This window comes from Anopheles gambiae, chromosome 3 (assembly GCF_943734735.2).
Source record: "Anopheles gambiae chromosome 3, idAnoGambNW_F1_1, whole genome shotgun sequence".
Taxonomy (NCBI): Eukaryota; Metazoa; Arthropoda; class Insecta; order Diptera; family Culicidae; genus Anopheles; species Anopheles gambiae.
This window is the reverse complement of record NC_064602.1, coordinates 86970709-86993742: the sequence shown is the minus strand read 5'-3', so window position 1 is coordinate 86993742 and position 23034 is coordinate 86970709. Positions and strand designations below refer to the sequence as shown.

The 23034-nt window shown below is 45.0% G+C and overlaps 1 protein-coding gene across 2 annotated transcripts in view; it reads right to left on the bottom strand.

Annotated features, from left to right (window-relative positions):
• The window catches only part of LOC1281023 (MOXD1 homolog 2), a 135831-nt gene that overhangs the window by 23559 nt on the left and 89238 nt on the right, over positions 1–23034 (bottom strand). For both annotated transcript variants that reach the window (XM_061656473.1, XM_061656474.1), the window contains exon 4: positions 3672–3827. In XM_061656473.1, the coding sequence (XP_061512457.1) occupies positions 3672–3827 (156 nt within the window). The remainder of the gene's footprint in view (positions 1–3671; positions 3828–23034) is intronic.

The window sequence follows — 23034 nt, the reverse complement described above, 5'->3', positions numbered from 1 at the left end:
GTCCGTCGTGTGCACCCCATCGCGATGATAACGTGATCTTGGGCGTGGGTTTTCCAAATCAGCAACATCCAGTTTTATCCCGCAGCTAATGCTGCGGCACGTGAAAGATAAAACCACAAAACCGACGGTGGAAAAACCGCACGCTGTAACGATTGCGTTACCACGAGCCGACAACATCTATTTGGCCATGGTAACACTACACTGGTTATGTCACCTTGTTGGAGGCTAAAACCAGCAGGTGGTGCATTTTCGTCATTTGCGCTGATGCCTGCTGTAAATTGTTGCGGTGCAGTTTTCATTTAGCAACGGTAGCACAACCCAAATAAACAACATGGTGCAGCCTAGGGGTGGTTTTAGATTGACAATTTTGTGAGGGTGGACAATATTGTAAAACAAAGGGCAAATCAAACAACTATTTGTTTTACACCCACCCTCCACACACCCTCACGCACCGGAACCACAGAAATAAATGAGTTCTTGATGGAGCTCCATCAATGATTGATTGCGCGTTGCCGCGATGGGTTCCACCGCGACCTCGACCATTTATCCTAATGGTATCGATTTGTTTAGACATTATTCTTTTGTGCTCTGCTTCCTCTGTGTTCTTTTTTTCTTCTTTTTGTTTGCTCTAATCGCGTGTCACAGGCGGTGTCACAGACGCGCTACACAATGTGAGCGAATTATGAAAATGAGCAGAGTCGTCCCACCAGTCTTCCCTCGTCCGGCGATTAATTATTGCCGATATGCATGCTGCTGTAGATCGTAAATGGTGGATAAAGGGGCTGGCCGGAGCTCCGTACTAACTGTTGTGGGGAGTTTTGTTTTTTTTTTTTATTTAGGGGGGAGCAGCATTCGACACGAGATTGATTTGATAAAGGTGTACAGTTTTACGTAATGGTATGTGGGGCGGGATTATTTTTGTACGCGTTGTACACGATGTGCATAGAACTGAGCATTAGCCGAACGATTTATCGCTATTATCGAGCGTATTAGTTTTAATGATTAGATTTGGTGGGGGTTGGGTGCGAGAGAGGTAATAAATCATAATGAGCAATTTGGACAGGTGAGTTTTGCGTAACAAAAAAGACAGCATTCGAGTAGTTTACGCGATAAAACTGTCAATGCTACAAACAATTCTTTTAAGGGCGTCAGATAGATAAGCTCTTGATCTTGAATTATTTTCATGTCTTTTTTTCATTTTACGGGGTGCAAATTTAATTTCAAATTGTGTAGTGACGTATTCCAATCACCTTAGAATACACTAATTCATATACATGATCATGTAAATCAACTAATCTGATTTAAAAACATTATTTATTCAGTCGTAATTGAAAGCAAACAGCGCCTACCACAGCTATATGGACTGTCGTTTTTCGCAAGATTTCCGAAAAGTCTGGAAGTGATAGATGCATAATTTGGGCAAAATTTAATTTACCATTTTTTTTTTATTTTTCTAAGCTTTAAACTCATTTTTAAATGACTTTTTACGAAAAACTGAATGTTATGAAAAACGGACGTAACATAACTTTAAAGACACTTAAGTGCAAAAATAATATTTTTGTAATGACTTATACATAAAGTTGTGGCAGGCGCTGTATGTGACTTAAAGATTCAAATCTCTACAGTAATTCTTCTCCTCTAATCCACTCCAATCCACTATCTAAGGCAAAGAAAAGAGTTTATATTCTCTAGTATCCAGCAAGACATGAATGGCATTTTAAATCCTGTCCAAAAGTTCACAAACTATGCCATACATAAAGTTGTGACAGGCGCTGTATGTGACTTAAAGATTCAAATCTCTACAGTAATTCTTCTCCTCTAATCCACTCCAATCCACTATCTAAGGCAAAGAAAAGAGTTTATATTCTCTAGTATCCAGCAAGACATGAATGGCATTTTAAATCCTGTCCAAAAGTTCACAAACTATGCCATCAAAGGTAAGTAAATATCACAGTTGCCTTCAATGTGTGACGTTTCTCGAATAATAAATGAAGTAAAATTAAATGCTATTGCAATATTCTTCATTATCAGACAGGCGTTTAACAAGATTTTTAGTTGGTTTTAAAATTTGTATGAAAGCACTCTGTGGGGTATTAGCTTGGCATTAAACGGTAAGATGAAAAATAATAGAAATTTAGTCTAAAAACTGTAATCTGCATCTTCTCCCTGACCCTCAACTGATTTGTTATGGCTTATCAAAGAACAGGCTCATCATTTCATTAAAAAAATAATGGCACAAAAAAAAATATTTTAATTCTTTAAACTCCTTTAATCAAATTCTCTAAACAGTTGTTGCTCATACCACCATCAAATGCTCAACCAAATTCTATGCAATCATTACATCATCAATCTTTTATTTTGTTTTCTTCAGACCTTCTACCCATTACCAAAACAAACTTTAACCGGCAGGTTAAAGCCCTCCAAACGCTTACCTACCAACCGATCCATATCCAATATTTGAACGATTTCGTGTGCAAACATCCTTTCAAGCCCAAAACCCCCGGCGATCAATTTGTACGCGCTTTTTTTGTTGTGGACCCACGTACCACGAACGACCTATGCCGGTGGCCGGTTGACTTTAGCGTGCGCGTTACTTCTTTACGTTTCGCGCTGCATTGTTTCGTAAACAGAAGTTTCGGAAACCGCCCGACAACCAGACAGGTTGTTGCAGCAGCACCAGAATCGATGTTGTTTTTTTGGTACCGCAGTGGACGTTACTCAATTTAAATGAGCTGTCTTTTTTTCTGTGGTTCATCTATCGTCCTCCCAGCAACTGCAGCACCACACTCTGTCATCTGGGCATGAGAAATTAATTACAATCTCGCCGTCGATGGTGCATGCCTGCGTGCCAACCTGCACTTCAAATGGGGAGGTATTTTTCCCTCTCTCTTGCGGACGTCCCGTGTTGTCGTCCGAGGTCGGTTGATTACGTCCAACCCCAAACACGAGCCACTGACAACGGCAACCGATCGGTTGCAAAAGCCTTTCGCACACAAACATTGTGTGTATGACTGTGCCCTACATATTCGCTTGGATGCAGTTGTTGCCCCTTTTGTTCCCAACCCTTTCCACCCGGTGGCACTTATGGGGCGCACGCACACGCAAAAAAAAGACGCATTCACCAAAATGGAGACGTTCGAGAGATCGATCGAGCGTTGTTGAAAGTGGGCAGCAGGCCTCGAGTACACTTCTTCGAGTGATCTTACCCATGACAGAGGGGTTAGTGACGCGTCCACTTTGGAAAAGGCTCTCAGTGCGGGTAGAGACAAAAATTATGCATAAAAACTGGAAAGCGTAAACGATACGCCCGTGCATACCCGTACAGTTGGTTATCATTACCAGCAACAGCAACGACGTGTTCCTTCTACCTCTGCAATTGTTTGCATTGTTATTTTACTATGAAAAAAATCGTAATGAGACACGAAGTGGCGGCAGTTTGCGTAAGGACGTAGGGTCTCTCGGCCGCTGGAAACGCGCCCGGCGCAACGAACGAAGGTCGTAGTGAGTCCAACGTCTTGGAGCGAGTCACCCCTTCGGAAAAGGTCACCCCTGGAGTTCACCCCTCGAAGCGAAGCGCACTTGGCCCGATCGTTTATCTTGTAATGAAGACGACATTATTCAGGCGCGATTGCTTCGTGCTGCCACCCACCACCCACCAATCCCATCCTTACCGTGATCGGGACGTCGTAGGCCACGTCACACGTGTCCAGTTTGCGCTTGAAGCGCAGCACCGTGTGCGTTTGGTTTTCGTAGCCGAGCAGCAGCACGTAGTCCTGCGAGGAGTCGACCAGCGGCTCACCGTCACCGTGCTTCTTCACGTGCCGGTCCTGCAATGAAAGAAAGAGGGGGTGATGCTTTGTGGTTAGTATATTTTGTTGCTCAACAACTTGCTCCCTAGAGAAATTCAGGGATATGGGGAAGCTATAATGGAGGGGTTGTTCCCACTGCAAACGTAGAATATATGTCATTAGAGGTTTGATGCAATGGTATGACAACGCACCTGTTTCTTTTTTTTTTTTTGGGTTGAGGCGGCGTCGAAAAAGGCATCATTATTTCCTCACCACTTGAAATAATGGCGAGTAAACAACAGTGCCGTACCGGGTTACGGCAGCACACAAATTAATGATTAATGTGTGTGTGTGTGTGTGTGTGTGTGTTGTGGTTATCTTGAGCACGAAAACTCCAACTGCCAAAGCGATACGAATGAGTCACCCAAAACCAATGTTTCGTGTTTATTTCCGCTTGGGTCTTGCGTTTTTTTTTTCTCTCTTAGTCCTCCCCCTGTAATCAATAAAGAAAAGCAGTAGAATAAAAAAAAACCCGGGGTGGCTACAGTAAACTAGGGTTGTTTTTCCCTTTCTGACCGAGGTCGTATTTCTTCCGCCCGTCGTACGTACTTGCTTGGTGGTTCTCATCGGCCTCATCTGCATTTCAAATCTGCACGCACCCGGGCGCGCGTGTTGTTGTAGTTTCCCCGGTTGATTTGTCAGTCTCCAGAGGCGCCTCTCCCAGGGTTTACTACTGAACAGCCAGACGGCACTCCCCACACCCACCCCAAACACACGTAATTATCTGTAGCTAGAGTTAAACCACGAATAGGGGGAGCTGAAACTGTATGCCCTCGTCTTCGCGTACCAGAACGCTATGTTTGCATTGCTGGGTCCGGTCGTCGAACGACCTTCTCCAGTGTGTGTGTGTGAGGTTGACTTTGAGGACGCGTTCGTCGCTTGCAACTCATTAAAATAACAACGCCAAAGTCTACGGTACGGAGAACGGTTTATGGTAGCGAATTGAAGTGCGAACTTTTGCCACCACTCGCACCATCTCGCACTCTTGCGAAAAGCCTCTTCACGCGCTATTGTAGCCCCGGAACACTGGCACAAAGTCAAACGATCGATGGTGAGGGTGAGAAGAAAAGAACATATCCGATTTGGAGAACCAAAGCAACAAAAAAACCCAGACCTCTCTAAGTGATGGTGATTCTGGAGTGTAAAAACGAGAGGGACTAACAAAAACGACGCAGAGCGCTTACAATTATTCCAAAACGACGACCGATGAGGCAGATCCAGTCGACGTCGCGTAATTCCGGACGGTGTAGTAACGCGTGTTTTTTTCAGTCCTCTTCTGTTGCTTGCTGGATGCACAGAGCTGTAGCAGCGCTTAAAGGAATTAAAATCTGTGCGTCCTGTGCGACTTTCGACTGACCTCATCGCCCGGGTACAACCAGCAGCGCCAGACGGTTCTCTGATTGACCGCAATTATTCAATTACTCGTTCACGGTACAACGGCACAGTGGAATGTCGGTGCTGCTGCTCTGTCCGTAGAACATACAGAGTGTCCAAAAAGGTCATGAATCAGCATGATGAAGCCGGAAGCCGTTGTTGTCCTGTTGTCGGGTGTGCCGAGCTCCGCACAGTGCCACACAGTACTATCGAAGCGACATCGAAGATTAAGACCGAGAGCGCAAAACGCAGATCGATATGTTCGATATTCATTAGTCACGTCTCGTGGGTGCGTGTTTTTGTGACCGTGTGTCCTCCCAGCTACAATGAAACGACGGGGTGTAGTCTGATGATAGGGTTCGCGGGGACCTGATGTGTTGCGAAGCGGTGCACGGTTGTAGCTTTAATTAAAATCCCGATCCAAAAAGAGCACCAAGAGGAGGAATTTACAGAACACATACACACAAAAAAAACAGGGGCGTCTCCAATACAGACACACTAAATTCCAAACTGCAGTTCGATCGCGTTGAGATGCGGGTGTAAAACTTCTGCAAGGGTTCAAAATCGCTTCCGCTTAAGCTGCTATCCTTATTCCTGGACTGCTTGGTAGCGGAGTGTTGTCGAAATTCCCCAGTGAAAGTTCTCGCGAGTCGGTTTTCATCCATTGAGCATTCAATTACGGTGTGGAAGCAGAAAGGAAGCGTAGTAGCGGCAGTGTGTAACAAACTAGTAATTCCTATCCATTTGCCTCTTGCAATGACTAGCTTCAGATACATCCTGGCTCGTCCGAAAGACGAACTAAAAAACGTCCGATTTTCCCACTTTTATTCCGATACCCTAACCCGCACAGCTTCGGAAGGAACACGAATTGCCGATGAAGCCATAATTAAAACCAACCAATTAGTTCGACGTTCTCACGGGGGGGAAAGGCATTCATTAGGAATCTGATACCGGTGTGGTGTTATCAGGTGTTCGAACGAAAGGCAGAAAAAAGCGGAACTGATGCTTCATTGGGAAACGATGCACAAGTAATCCTGATTTGCAGCTGAGAGTGTGTGTCTGTTTGGAATTATAAAACCGTTTCACTCGAGAGAGATTTCCACAGAACAGTTTTAATAACAGTGGAAAGCAGTGCTTTAATATTGATATTAAGTTGCATCATATCAGTTGGGCTGAGATTGGAGCAGCAGATGAGATGATGTATGGTACGTACGATGATTTTCTTTACAAGAATAAGGCAATTTCATTGCAATATCTATCTGTAATGGCAGAATGTTTGAACATTTATAAATGTAAATTCAACCAGACTCAACCAGTTGGAAGAAGGCAAGCAATATCTTTGCAAAAGCCTAATGAAATAAAATAGAAATACTCTTCAAATAAGATGAAACTATTTAGCATCCAGATGGTTTATTATAAGGACATAATAGGATTTTCAAAGTTCTTTCAAAGTTGTATATGAGGACGATTTGTGAGCATTTATATCCAAATTTCATTCCAAGTACATCTCCAGCGACACGTACTGATGCGTTGGTTTGACGCAACGACGATATTAGAGCACGAACGACAAAGAATTGAGCGAATTAAACGAGACAGTGGCGATAGCGCCTGTACCAAAAGACTAGAAACAGAGCAGACAAATACTAAAAGAGCTTTAAATGTACTCATTCGACGTCACATTTTGAGTCATTAACTGCTTTTCAATTCTTGTATAAGGGAATTATGATTATTTAAGCCTCTTTGAAGAATACAATACGACTCGGAACTCATAACTTCGATGAACTGAAAAAAAAAACTCTGAAAAACTGAATGAAATGTTGATTTGAACTTCAAATGAGAGTTTATAAAGTACAAAGAAATAGAATTTCGTTTAACAAAATTCAAGGAATTATTTATAGTCACCAGCAGTTCTAGAGTACAGTTCATTATAAAAAAATGTCTGTCCAATAGTAATAATGGGTAAAAACATGTATATGAAAGATGCTCAGTTCGTTCCAGAGGGAAACGTTCATCACGTTGTTCACACATTATAAAAAAGACACATCTCACTCATCGAAGAGCCAAAAAATAGGATGTCATTTTCCGAATGAAAACATAAATATGTGTTTCTCTCGACCCTCTGTTTGCACGAATGTGACACGTCGCTTCAGCTCTTATCTTTCGCACAATAAAATGTAACGTTTAATTTTTTATCATGACACAGTATGTTTCCCGTTGAGCGTAAATTTGGGGTAAAAAGAAGGGAGCTACATGGAAAAAAAAGTCAATGTGGATGTGTGTGAGTGTGTACTACACCATCATCAAACCCATGAATACCGGAACAGCTCCACAAATGGCAAACAGATGGCAACCAAACGCAGCAGTACCCGGCGCACGGAAGTGATGCTAATACACATACACACACACGCACATCGCGCCCCTGTCACCGTCCCTCCGGCCTGTTCCGGGGAGCAATATTCCCGTACCTTTTGCCAGGATGCCATTCAACGCCTTTTCTTTCGAACGCAAAATCGATTGAACACTGAAAACGGAAACCATCGGATCCTGAAGGACGTCGCCGCTGCTAGACGACATTTTTCCACACCTTTTTTTATTTTCACCCGCCTTTTGCCACTGCTCCGCAGTGTCTGGGCTCTTCCGGCGACTTCTTTTGTGTGTCGATTGAGTGTGTCATGGCACTTCCGGGGTTCCATGGTTATAAGATGGCGTCGCTGTACGCGTTGCACATTACTCGCACCTCATTGTGCGCGCGGCGGTGGGAAGAGGGCGCAGGGCGAGAAAGCGATCCAGGAAATGCCGCTCGAACGTTGGCCCGCTTGCCGCGCACAAGTGCCCGGTGGTGGTGGTGGTGGTGGTACGCCGTGGGTCTCAATTACCGGGGAATGTCATGTACTTGGATCCATCATCTGATACGCCTGAGCCCGAGTCAATGGAAAAGGTCGCGCGCCGTATGGAAAACCAGGACTCTCAGTCCATTTGCCCGGTGTGCGAGGCGGCCCCATCACCACCAGGAATGACACGCACAAGCACCAGGCGGGAACCGGCACCATCATCATCATCATCATCATCATCTTTAGTCTCGCCGGATGGATGGTGTTGATGTCGTTTTGGGTGGTTCCTGGAAAATCCTGCCGGGTCGTCGCATTCTTCCTCGCGATTTGCTGATTTCCATTGCGGGGTTGGGGGAGGGGATGCGCGACAACATTCCGCACCACCGAGCGCGAACGCACGCCACTTCCCGCTCGCACTCCGGGAATGGACCGGGAAAATTGTGCAGGAAATTGAATTTTATCGCACAATAATATGATTTCGATTTCGTACCGTGTTGCTTTGCCCACGGCGAGACCAACGACGCAGGCCGCCAAACGCGCAAAAAAGGCGCACACGCACAGACACTTTGTAGCGAATGATTGCAAAGTGTGATAAATAAGAAAGTCTCTGTTGCAAATCGCGATACGAGGCGTAGGCCCGCGTGATAAAGGAGCAACGCGGATATTCAGCGAGTGCTGCATGCATCCTTCAGCACAAACCCCACCGGAGGAGCAGGCCGGAAATTCGATTCGATACGCTACCCGACGACGGTGATGGTGATAATTGAATTGATTTAAACATGCCGGCGCACTCAAAACAACGCCAATATGTCGGTCCTCGTTGTGAGGGAAGGAATTAAACAGTTTTCTGCTTTTGTTCTTTGCACTGAAATCTTCCCCAAAAAATTATGTAGAATTTAGCTACTTTTTCTGTCGCGTCTGTTCGCACAGTCGCTCGTGCAAACGAAAGCGAATAATTAATGAGGCAAACACACATACATTGCACACAAAGAATCATGTTTTGCGCCATTCTTTCGTGTTGTACTTTTTCTTCAGTTGTTCTTTAAAAAAAAATACAAATACAACATTTGAAGATAAATATGCAAATCGTATGCCATGCCAGGCTCGCTTTATCTCTCTCTCTGTAGTCCTCAGCTGAAAGGCGCAAAGTTTATGCATGCAGATTAAATTCAACGAGGAAATCAACAGCACACAACACCCAGAAACAACAATAGCGGTGCCGATTGTTTCGTTATTAAATTACGCTGCCAACGAGATTGCTCCGCTGCCAACACGGACTGCTGCGGGCTGCTGGCTAGGCGCTGAATGGAGTGGAAGTAAGGGGCGAAAATTACATTGATTGTAAAGATAAGCAGCAGCAGGGCTAGGGAAAGGAAAGAGGAAACACAGGGAGCGCAAAGAGAATGAGAAAGAAATTGAAATCGAAAGCTAATTTTGACGTATTTTTGGAAATTATTGGTAAAAAGGTTTGTCTTACGAGCGTACGTCTATCTAAAAATTAAATATTTATATTAAATGTTTGGACGTGAAATGGAAAACTTCACCTAAGATGGTGCACAACACAAATAAATAAATAAATTAAGACATGAAGAACCATAGAAATTTAGGTATACACTTATGTCAGCAAATTCTTTAATTTACTTCTCCAATATAAATCATTTACTATTTTATGTGACTGTGTTCAAAGCAAGTAAGTCCTAAATTTGGAACATTGGATCTAAGGATAATTAAGTAGGTTCTAACTTTCAATTGAGGGATGAGTCTTGACATTTTTGAACATGGCTTTTAGCTCAGAAGCTCAATAAAACGTTCTGAACAAAAAGGGAAGAGATTTTCATAAAAAATGGCACCAAAAATGATGACAACAAGCCCAAAATTGTTGCTTTGAAGGAAACAATTAGGACATTATGTCAAGAACTGATTTACAAAAAGGAAAAAAAATGCAAAAAAGAGGAACAATGTTACTGATTTAAACTTTGAACTTTAAAGCAATAACCGTCTAGATAGACTTATCCAATTCCAATGTATAGTGAATTTTCATATTTCGAGTCAACATGAACATAACACGTTTTCCCAACCATAACACAGAACACTACTACAGAAGTCCCTAATTGAAAAGACACCTAAAACACTCACCAAAAAGTGTCAAATTGCCGTCACGGCCCTCCGGGCACCCAGGGGACCCGGTACCGGTTTCGAAAACAACGTCCGGTGACATTTAAAAGTACAATTATCGTCCAACACCCCCCCAGTGCCGTTCGGTTCATTAAAACTAGAACACGCACCCCACGCACACTGTCACCCCAATAGAACCTCAAACCTCGTACGCACTGTTCTATTGTAGCCTTTAAAACGAAGAACCAGACAAAAAAACGCACATCCGTAATCAAACCAATTAGATGCCTGCCGTGTCCGCTGGATACGTAATGACCACCTTCAGGTATTTCGAGACGTGCATGAACTAACCTTTCGGTGGGCCTCGTACCAACAAAAACATTCAACTCCAGCGCTTCGGTCCATTCTCCATAGCACATTGTCACATTGGCGTGTTCGCGTGTGCTCGAATTATGACGGGCGGCGTGTTGATGGACACACTGAAAAGCAGCCACAGACCGGGGCCGAAAATGATCAGATAATTGTGGAGCTCGACCCTCTCCCCTGCCATCCAAACAACCCCAGGACAAAGGGTGGCTGGGGACAAAAATATTTGGAAACAATTTTCATCGCTCACGCCAAATCGCCCGGGCGCCCCATTTCCGCGAGACTGTGGGGGCCCGATTCCCGATCGCCCTCTGATAGGGATGTCGCACCACGGCAACGGCCTGAATAGCAACAAACGAATGGGAAAAATAAACACTTCTGATCTGCGAAAGGGCTGGGATGAACGAGAGGGGAGGGAAGGATTTGTTGTTTTCCTAACCTCCCCATCAGTTGGCCTGTGTTGTGTGTCGTGCCGTGGATTATTATCGTGTTTTTCGGGCACACCGACAGGCGACCGAGCGAGAGACCGGGATGAAAGGAACGGGAACTGTTCGGCTGTCACTGGCCGCTGGGGATGTTTCTTTCTTCACGCTTAGGTACCAAACGCTTTTGTATCCAAACTCCAGGTTGGCGTGATACTACCACGTGGTGGTGCCCGTTCGGTGGCCTCACACGACAGGGTGCGTTTTGGGCCGAAAGGCGGGGTAGAGCACCGCCAGCAATGGGGAAAAAAGCAAAATAAAGCCCCGTGGGCAGACGCAACTCCATCCCAGCCCAGGAGTCGGTATCTTGGGGGAGCCGATCTAGTTTTTGAAGATTAAACTGAAGATCAAAAAACGTGATGAAGAGTGCTGTTAGTATAAAAGGTTTGTTTTCTTTCTTCGTTTGGAAGACCCAGCGCGGATCGATTCGTGCACGAACTGCAACCAGGAACCGTTGTTTACAGCTGAGTCCTCTTTAGGGCGGCCTTCCACCGAATCTCGTTTCATAACCGCAGGTTTTTGGGGAAAGCAAAGGGAAAGCCAAAGGGAAGGTGCTTGTTTTGATATGGTTTTATACTTCGGCTGCGCGAGCAAATCATCACTCGAACGCTTGAATGGGACAATGTTCCATGGTGGCAAATGGTGGTACACACTGTGGTGAGGGTTTCTTTGATTGATGGGTGCCCCCTAAGTGGGGGCCCGTTTTTTTTCTCGTGGCTTCACATTTGCGAGCGGGCGCGCGCGCACAGTCTCGTGCGCCATGCGTGGCAAATCTGGTGAGTTTTGGGGATCGTTTAATGGTGGGTTGAATTGATTTTAAATATCACTTATCTGGTTGGTGGGTCTTTATGAAATAGCAACTGATATATTTATACAGTTACGACCACCAAAAGATTTTTTTTTGTACAAATGGGCCTAGGGGTTCACGAATTAAGCCCGGAAAATGATTTTTATTGAAGCTTAATAACTCAAAAGTGATACTTTTTGTCATTGTAGTTTTCACCATTTAATATAAATTTATCATATTTTGAGGGTGTTTGAAGGTAAATCTTATTTTATCATCATTGAATTGTTTCCACCAAACCTTCAATTCTTTTTCTCATAGGTCGTTATATTATGCAAAATAGAAATGGCAAAAAAGTTGTCTTAACGCTGATGATTACTTGATTTTAGAGTTACATACATCTTGCTGATTATAAATGAATATTTCATGAAAAAAGATTATGTATAAACACGCTGCAACAATTTCGATGAATACATTCGTTAATAATAATTTATGGATTGGCAGAGGTGTATGAAGCGAATTGACCCTTTTTTCATCCAAACATAGACATTAGTTGAAAAAGAAGGAGAAAAAATACATAAACAAGACTATAAAGGTATCAAAACAATTTTTATTTTATCTAATAGTTAATCTTAACAATCTTATGATTTTATTAACTAAATTGCTCTTTGATTCTGAAGATAAGGCTCTATTTTGGTCATATAATCATTCCCTGTTCTAATTGATTTGTACTGTAATATCTATTGCATTATCTTATCCTTTCAATCTGAGAATTTAATCTAAATAATAGCATAAATTGTGTTAAGAAATGTATCCTAAAATGAATTTTAGTCTATAGTCAAAGAAATGTTATATTCCTATTGTACCCTTACGTATATCGAGTGGGCTTATGAGGTCCGTCGGTTATTTTAATAAATATACAAATATACAAAATAGGTTAAACGATCGTATTGTATTGATTGGATTAAATAGATTAACAAAGCGTTGACATGAGTTGTATAAAATTAGCTTCATTATTAGTTTCAAAACAAATAAGACATAAAGGCTTCGTCAGCAACACTCAATACCACAGCTTTCCATACATTCCAACTATAAGAAGCCAGTAGTGACCCATTGAACCAGTCGAACAAAGGTAATTATTAGGAAGCCACAGCAAAACCACCGAAACAAGCACCGAAAGCGCTTCAATTTACAGTGGAACGAGAAAATTGCTTGGAATTCCTGCAACCGTACACGCTTTGTGCTTAAAATCTATTTCCGCATCAATTATCCATCCCACTTTAGCCGCCCTGCTGCACTGTCATGCAAATTGGCTCTCCAAAATGGATTGTTTACCTATCCTTGACAATCGCCCCCCCCCCCCCCCACTCACACACCGATTCGTTCGCCGCTTTGCTTTGAACGCTTTCGCATAGGAGCGCCCCCGTTCAAAGGCCGCGCGACGCACATACACTTAAAACAAATGCGCAATGGCCACTTACCGTACCGGCCAAACCGGCAGGTGAACCGTTTTTCCGCCCATTTTCCCTCCGAGTAGGAGTTACGCGCAGTTCTCCATGCAGAGTTTTCTGTGCTGTGCCTCACAAATGGAACACATAAGTGAGGTTATTTTCTTAGCATTTTTGAAAGGCCCATCTTCCCTGCACAGCAAAGAGAGAATGAAAGACGCGGCAGATCATCGAAAGCAGTATTTGCACACTCAAACGTCGTACGCCAGGTCCATTACGAGTGGCCAGTTGAGCGCGATAATTACCGTGTAGGAAGGCCACACGCTTTGTTTCCGAAGAGAGTATGTGAAACAGTTTTTGTGCTCGTCTCTTCATCTTGGTCTCTTTGCTACCGCTTCACCGTGCATACCGTTAGCTACCTGAATTTGCTATTTAAATCTATTGCCACTATTGAGCTATCAATGCGACTTTCGTCACCTACTTCAGCTGCCCTCTTGCACAAGCACCACTTTCCAAAGCGGGCACACTCAACTCTACTCCACTGGCACAAGTTTAGCCAAATGTTTTCGGTTTCATTCCACCCGATCCCCACGGAGGAGCAATCACCGCGCGCGTGCAATAACTTTCCTTTAACCTTCCTAATTATGCTTTTAGGTGCCTTCAGGACACTCGGCTCGCTTTCAGTGCTGTCAGCTATTCTGCTATCCGAACTGGAAAGGTCTTACACTGGGTGCTGTAGTACAACTTTGAGGTTTTATTCCAACTGCACTGCATTGCTGCGGAGGTGTGGTGGTGCTGGTGCACAAAAAGTGTGGCAAGAATTTTAATTACAACTCATCCAGAACCTCACAAACGATGGAAGGGAGTCATCGTGGGTGTCTTTAGCTCCAACCGTGCAACTGCACTCGCTCATCTTCCCAGTGGAAGATGAACGAGTTTCGGCAAGATCTCTGGACGATGTCTCGCTTGCACTGCGTCTGGGAATATGAGAGCGCAGTTCCCGAAAAAAAAAAGATACACAAAAACGAATCCTCTTTGCAAAACTCAGTCTCTGCAAGCGAAATAGTTTTCAACCCCTTTCGTGGACGTAGATAATACCACAATCCACTGCCCTCCCCAGGATAAATGGTGTAAGCGATGGGGAGATAAAAACTCCTGCAACCGGGAGGACGGAAATTTGCAGAAACAACACGCCTGAAAAGGGATGAAATTCCCCAGAGGCGGCAGTGTACGTGATCATGGCTTCTTGGGATTTTCTCGGCAAAAACTTTCTCAACAGCTAGATCCTTCAAAGGCGTAAACAGCAGAGTGCTACGGAGCAAAGAGCGGTAACAGAGCGAGGACGGCGACGACTTCAACACAAACTAATGGCTTTGATTAATGGAGAGGATTTGTTTGTACTTGTAGCAGAAACGGGCCGGAAGTTGTCATCAAGATGCGGACATTGTGTCGTCATTAAATTTGCCCATCGTACACTACAAACTACTCTGCTAGCGAAATAACTTCTTGAAGGGAGTTTTTGTTTTTCTTGTTTTTTGGGCGGAGATTTTGGACTAACAATTTCCTGTTCGGCTCTTTACAAAGGCTAAGCAATCCAATAGTGCTCCCGTTTTTTCGAATAAGCTGTAAGTAGATCACTTTACGATCGTGACGTATACCACTTCTTCCGATTGCTGTTCTCCCAAATCGATCATTCGATCCGGAGGAAACGGTACATTACAGATCAACAGCACTCGCAGTGTCATAAACCTCCGGGTCCGCCCGGGTTCAACGGCTTCTCCCCTGGAACACACACACACACTTTCTGACAATCATCACTCAGCAGCAGGCCGCAGCGCAGTTAGGCCGTGTTCTTGCGCTCATCAACAAAACCTTTCAGAAAACATTTAGAGCACGCGCTCTTCCATCCGTCCGTCCGCGATCGCGCGTGTGCTCGTAGAAACTTCTTCCGTTCCAGCCGGGCTCTACTCACTCTCGCTCCCTGCTGGAGGATGTATTTTTACTTCAATCACCGTAGTCCGTCTGCGGCTGGGAGAGCTGGGGCTCGTAAAATCCAAAGATAACAAGCGTATAATTAACCAACCAAACAGCCAATAACGGACCAATGATTCATTGTTTAAACAGTGTTTGAGAACGAGAGAGAGAGAACGGGATGTGGAAAGAAAAAAAACTCTTCTTCTATTTATCTCTCTTTTCACCTTCCCTGGGCAGAAGCCTACAGCCGTGTGCAGGCAATGCTACATAAATATTCATCAAATGTTTATGCGACGCCCAAAGAGCCCGGTCCTTCGCGTTGTTACGCTCCAGAGCCGTCATTGGATTCCATACGTTCGATTGGATATTGAGACCACTCCAAGTGTGTTTGGGTGTATTTTTCCCCACTTTTAGGAAAGGTTACGTACATGTGTTTTTGTTTACCACACATACACACGTAAAGGCCCAGAGCAATGAAGCACCCAAAGGTACGTACCAGAGGGCAGATTAAAATCGAACCAATTCGATGCTGGTTGAACAGCTCCCAAGGCTAATGGAGTTTGCCCCACTTTAGGTCCTCATTTCTCTCGGGGGGCATACAGCTTAAGTAGGAAAAAGGTAAAGAAATTCCGTTTTGGAGTTTCAATTCCAGCATATTGCAAAAACGACTAGCGTTTGATAACGTTCAACTTCCCTAAGCTTAGAGGCAGTGAAGGAAGCATCGATAAGCGATCTTGTGGAGCATAAATAACGTAGCTCCCCTCTCTTTTCTGTCGGTAAAGACACATCTGTTTTTTCCGTTTCCAAAGTTTTTATTTTGTATTTGCAAATGGATGTTGCTTTGCAAGAAAAAAAAAATGAAAACAGCAACAAAAAAGGGATGCAAAATTCAACATTATCTTTCTAAGAACGATTAAAAGATATGCCCTTTTTTAAATTACCTGAGTCATAGTGGAAACAAAACAAAAAAGGAATGGCCTGGTATACGCGCCAAGGTACTTCCAAAGCACCCCAGAACCGCACAACAACAAAAAAAAACCTCACCTAGATTCGTTGATTTATTGACTTCTGTGTTTTAAGCTGACCAACCCAACCGGGACGAACCCCAAAATTCCGCACGAAAGATTCCAGAATGCGATATACGGTGGGAAGGTATCGTTTTGATTTATGTGTCTAGAAATTAATTCTGCACAACGATAGCGTTGACCAACTTCCCCATTTTTTCCCCCAGGCGGCTTAGAGTGGTGGTGGGTGGGACAGGACTGACAGCAACTAGATCACATGGCACAAAAGGGGAAAAGTTTTTTGACTGGGTCACACTAGAAGTTGCTAGACGCAGAACATATGTTTCACTGTGCCTCACTGGAACTGGAAATGTAAACAAAGCCTACCTCTAGAGAGTTGTTGATGAATAGTGGCATGTCACGAACCGGATTAGTTACAATTCCGGAAGGAGAGGTTTCGATGCTTATTCGGGATATATTAATTTGATGTAGTTATTATGAGTGGTCATTCAATAAAAGGGCTGAAGTAATTATAGGGTTAAGAGAATCGATTAATACTAAATACAACTGAAGGTGGTCTCGAAGTTGACATCTTCCTCAGAAGAGAAGAGTTTCCACGAACTAAATGATTCAATCGAGAATGCCAGACAGATGGCGCCACCAGACCGCTTTCGTTTGAGTACGTTTGATGGAATGCTTTTAGCGTGACCTCCAACCCAAACCCCTAATGACACACCATGGTACGTCCACGTCGACCATCAAAACAAAGTACGGTACATCTGAGCACCACTACCCGGATGTGAGCTGAGTTCGGGGCCTTTGGACACCCAGGAAAACCCGTCGAAAGTCAAACAAACCGTAACCGGGAGGAATGGTTTGTTTTCTCAAGTGTTTGACATTGTCGAACGAGAGCACAGTTGGGGGAGGTGAAGAAAAAAAACTGAACCCAAACACGATGTACCGGTATACCGTTGTGTACGGCGGCATTGTACCGACATTGCGGTTGTCAAACATTCCAGAAACAGACTACGAATGTCTCTGGCAACGTACGCAACGCGCCTATCGAAAGGGAAACTCGCTGTGTCGTGTCCGGATGACACTCTCTGCTCGACGGTACCAGTGCAGTGTAATGGACTAAATTTAAATACATGCAGACGCACACGGTCTGCACACTAGACGAGACCGTATGGCTCCTCGGGCACTGGGCCCGGGGCAGTCGGTACGACCCGGAACAACGTTCCAACGGAACCCGTCGAGGGAGGTGATCTAAAAATAGTCTGTCCAAATCGACACAACCATTCAGAGGCACGGCAGAAGAAGCTGGCAGAGCCAACCCACCCGCCCAGAGCAAACAGGCACCGCTTGTGCATCCAAACCGTCCCGAATGAGTGACAGGGCAGCACATTATGGTTCAATTTACATTAATTAGTCTTCTCCATGGGTAGGGACAGGAAGGTTCAGAAGGGAAAGCAAAACAAAAAACACCGAACGCAGAGGAGGCCTCTGGATGCATCTCCGATCGGATGTGGCGTTTGCTCATTAGCTTCCGTTTGTCGGACGATCCCCGATCGATCGGCTCCCCGGGAGAAGGTTTGGTAGGATGCAGTGGACGTCAATGTCTGACTAATACACCGACACCGACAAAATCATCGGGAGGTCCAACTCCTGCCCTTTCTGTTTGAACGTACGCTTTGCTGGACATTAATTGACTTGTAACGATGATACCAAACAAAAAAAAAACCTAAAAAACTAACAACCAACTCCATCATCGTTCGTTCGTTACTCCTACTCGCCATGGATCTCACGGTCGAGGTCACTGCCTGGAGAAGCACAAAAACAAAACCCCAGCAAAATGAATACGTGTGACGCTGTTGCTATAAATTGCCCTGTCCCACCTTCGGGTATCGATTCGAATGAAGAAAAATGAACGCCTGGGCGATATCTTCTTTTCACCCCGGTACGCGAACTCTTCTCGTTTGTGTGTGTGTGTCCTTTGGTGAACCCCGATACCCGACGCCTTGTCCCAGCGGGAGATATACCACGCTCGGGGATATCAACGGCTGAGTTGAAGAGTTTTCGTCCAGCGGCTTCCCCTTTTGCGAGATGGAAAAACTAAGAACCATACCATCATCATCATCATCATTATCTTTATATTCGTCATCATTGCCATCGGGATATCGATGTCTACCTCCCGATGGCACAGCTGGATGTGTTTCGAATTGGATATTCGCGAAGGACACTGGTCACCGGGTACGATGCACACATGCATCATGTCGATGGTCGGTTTCGATTTCAAACATCCGTAGGGAACAGTGGAAGTGAGTGCATTGAAGAACAAAAAAAAAGAAAAACATAAAAACACAAAGGACAAACGATTCGCGGCACAGTGAGCCGATGTCAGTTGTGTTGTTGCAGTGTGTGGAGAATTGCGCTAAATTCTAAATAGCCGTCCCGGGTAGATTTAAAAATAGTATCTTCTCAGGTCCAAAAACAATGACAGTCGTGTCATCAGCCGAGTGACAGCTGTCAGTGTGAAACGATGCTGCTTGCTTTAAAAATGGGTTTGCATTTGCGATCAGTTATTCACGAGAAAACTTGTAAAAGCAACCACCTTGATGGGGGGAAAAAGCAAGTCAATTTCTGTGAATTGCACGGAATTTTTATTTTTGTCCACACAGAGTGTATTCTCTGAGACCAACACAAACACCAACCAAGAGCATGCCAGACTTGCCGACTGCCGTGTGCTGTTACTGTCACGGGGAGTAGCCAAGAGCCAAAAGGACACTACGTCGTTTGCCATTTTTGCATTATAAATGGGCGATTCGACGAGGTTGACAAGATGGCGATAAATAATAGATTTAACGATCGCTTCGACGACGACGACGACACTGAAGTTCTCGCTTGGTTTGTTGGTGTACGATGGCTGTCGCACTTAACCAGCCGAGCCCGTGCAGCAACTCCGAATGCAACGCAAACCGGCACCGGACCCCATTCCCAACCACAAGCCACCAAACTAAGAGTGAAATGAATCGTATCATTTACTTATTCATTTGTTTTAAATTTATGATTAATTATCGTGCCGTTCGGCGTGCCCGTGGCGCGCATAGCGTGTGCTCACACGCTGAGGGAGCACGCCCGAGGAGTTCGAACTCGGTTCGGCGCACTCACACAGAGCCACAGAGTTTGAAATTTGATCTATGCAAATTGAAGCAAGAGAAACCCGGGAGAGGAAACGGGTGAGTGTGTGTGAGCGCATTAATAATCCGATTGCTGCAAGCGGCCGCGACGTCTCGGGGCGACATCTTCAATTTCCTTCCAGTGACACGCTCCTTTGAGTGAGGAGACGCGAGGGTTAAACCAGCGGAGCGAGCTTCACCGGGATGACGCCGGATATTGGCAAGACTAACGACATCGGTAAGCCATCCGGAGAGCGGGAGCCATCTCAAAGTGAAGAACCTACCGGTAATCACGGGGGATCATCAGGGGAGGCAAAAAAAACAAACACTTTTATCGAGGTGAAGCACACCGAGTACGACGATGTCGCTGCCCCGGGACGGTATAGTTAGGGCTTCCATTTCGATATTAATTATTCATTCCGTTCAGTGGAATCGATTTTTCAGAACAGACCGGCCAAAATTAGGACAGATTTCTCACACCGAGAGCGCGCGCACTGAACACTTGCGAGGAGGTGCGAAAAGTCAGCAAGCTTAGGCTCGCTCGTTGTGGTCTTGTTTTTTCGCCCCCGGCCCTCAAGACGCGAGAAACATCTGCTTCGTTTTCCTCCACATCGATCGATCGGGGCTCAAAAGTTAATTTCTTTCCAAAAACTTTTCCGACACAAAGCGCTCAGCAGGTGAAGACGTTCGATTTTTTGCTGGTCGCCCTCAAACTCTTGATCCTATACTCGAGGTACACATTCCTTCCCCCCTACGGCCCTAAGTGCTAAACGGTAAGTCGTGTTTTCCATCGAAATTTTGTTTGTGCACTTTCCCTCCACCACCACGAGTCACCAACAACAGCAACAAAAAACAACCTGTCAGTTTTAATTTTTCACAAAATGTTTCATCCCTCCTTGCCCTGCTTCGGGAGGCTGGCTCGTGGTTGGTGTTTGTTTGGGCGTGCAGAAGCTGTCAAATGGAAATATGGTCGTGGGGGAAGACTCTGTAGCACGGTACACCGTGTTTGCTCGCACATCACCATATTTTCCCAATTAGTACGCTTCATTTACAGACTAATTTGAGGAAAATGAGTTCCCCACACCCGAGAGTGCGAGTGCAGGAGGGAAGAGAGTGTGAATCTGCGAAAATACCGATCGAACACATTTGCCACCGACAACAACCACAACAAACCAACCTTTCGGCACAATGATGGCTTAGAAGCAAACAAAAGTGCTCCAAACAGGCTGAAACCTATATTTAGCGCCGGTGCTGGCAAGTTTTGTGGACACATGAAGACATTCCGCTCGGGGATGATGGCAGAACCAACGGGCACGAGTGTGTGTCATGTCAGCGGACGACACAAGCGGCCCAACGTCGGTCGGTCATGTGAGTGAAATATTGTGATTCGTGGAGCACAATCGCAAGCAGTGAAAGAATCCCAGCGAAACCTTGGGATTCGATGATCGTTGACACGTTGAGGTGGAATAGGTGCTGGAAAGCAAGGGCAGCCGAGTTTCGCCTGCCTGATTTCCCTCGGGACGGGAGTACGCCGTCACGCGTGGTGACACATGTGCACGTGGGCGGTGTTGTCTGGGACACTCAGGGGGTTGGAGGTTCCTGCAATCGCTTGCAGTAACACAGGGCCACAGGTGAAACGATGACGCATTGATAACACCCAAGAGGGAGCGACTGTACGAGGTTCGTTTGTAATGATTGAATTTGAAGTTCGTCTGCGTCATCTCTGTGAGCGCTACGGGAGATGATGCCATTTTCCACCAGCGAGATGTACGAACTGTGAAGAATTTATTGATTGTAAAGCTCTCGGGGAGTTGGACAGACAGCGCACAGGACATTGGGAGACTGATCAGACGCACACATTTAATTTAATACGGGCTACTGATAACCTCGCAGACTCATCGTGCTGATGTTCCATTTAACCTCGTTGATCGATCTGTGTTTTAAAATAGCAAAACAAAAAAAGAACATTTCAGGCAGTGAACTAACGCAAAGACACGCCGATTAGAGTAGACGGTAGGTAAAACACGCGGGTATACAAACTACGGACCAACGTGTACCGATGACTAGTAGTTCCCATTTCCCATCAATCATATGCAATCGCACTAATTCCACGGCAAACAAAGCTCTACAATTCGCGAAAGCATCCTCAAAAAGCTCTCTCTTTGCTTTTAACCTACCCGTGTGTATGTGTGATCAACCAATTCTACACTTTTTGAAACGACAGGAACACGTTGTTTAATCAATAAAAGTAAGCAAAGAGGGAGAATGGCGCCCCGCGCTAGGATTCATTTTGGATATGAATGTGTCTATGTGTATGTGTTCGGCAAACAAATCCGCACGTCGGAAAATTGGGAATGGCATTTTTTGTTGGCCCCGAAAAAACATGATCTGGCTGGCTGCATCCGAATGCAGGTGCACTCTCTGTGTGACTTTGGTGCAAACGCATTCACCTACGCTACGAACTGCGGTGCAGGAGCAGCCTTCACTGAAATCCACGTCGTCTGACAATCAATCAGACTTCAGGCTTGCACAGAGATCCTGCCATTTGTCGAGGTACACATATCACGCATCAAAACGCTGCGAGAATGGTGGAAGTGCCCACACACACAAAAAAAAACTGGCCATATCGTTTGCATATGCACAGTCCCGGGAGTCAAAAAGGCAAACCGGGCATAACTATTGGGCGAGCATGGTTACGCAACAACCCCAGCAGACATCAAAGCGCAAGCAGAGATGCTGCGAGGAACCGAGAACCCGGTGAGTATCGGTGAGCAAACAGGTCCACCTTCGGGCGCTGGTAGGATTCATAAATCCATCCACAGACGGAGAGCGGTACACCCGCTACAAAATTGCGGTGAGGAGTTACAGCAACCATGCTACTCTGCTCCGCTTGATCCGCACTCACCGTTACTGACGGCGCATAATTGTATGGAATTAAATTTATTTATGTGTACAATCATAATTATACGGTCATCAAAGTCACCCGCAAAGCGTGTAGCTTCTCTGTGCCCGGTCGGCTGCGCGCTGGGATCCGCAGAATCCGTCCAGTGGCAAGCATTCACCACCTTACCAAAGAGCGCGCGCGGGCGCATACATACACCGACCATTATTACCAAGAGCTGTGGGCCACTCTCTATACACTGTTCAAAACTGCCAGTATCCAGCGTTGCAAAACGCTGCAGCGGAGGGAATGGAAAAATCCTTTGATGAACGCCACCTTCGCTTGGGTCCTGCGAAACGACTGCGAGCAGTAGTAGTGATGCGTTTTTTTTTTGTATTGCGCTGTTACCATTTTCTATCATACTGTATGATGGTTCTAGTTTTGCTTTTTTACCATCACAATATACGTACATTGCGTAGCAAATGGAAAAGGGGAATTAGAATGGGTAAAAAAAGCACCCGGCACTGAGCTTTCACCTCAGTTAGTGATGCAAGTTCTGGTAGGGATCCCCTAGAGGTTTGAACAGAGAATATTTGTGTGCGTATTTAAAAAGGATTGCAAGCAATGGTTCATTTTTAACAGAAAATGTTCAGCTATTGTTTGTGGTAACATCTATAATTCAACCTTAATAAACATTCAAAACATATTATTCGTTACGAAATTCATAAGTTTCCGGAAAAATTCGTTATTG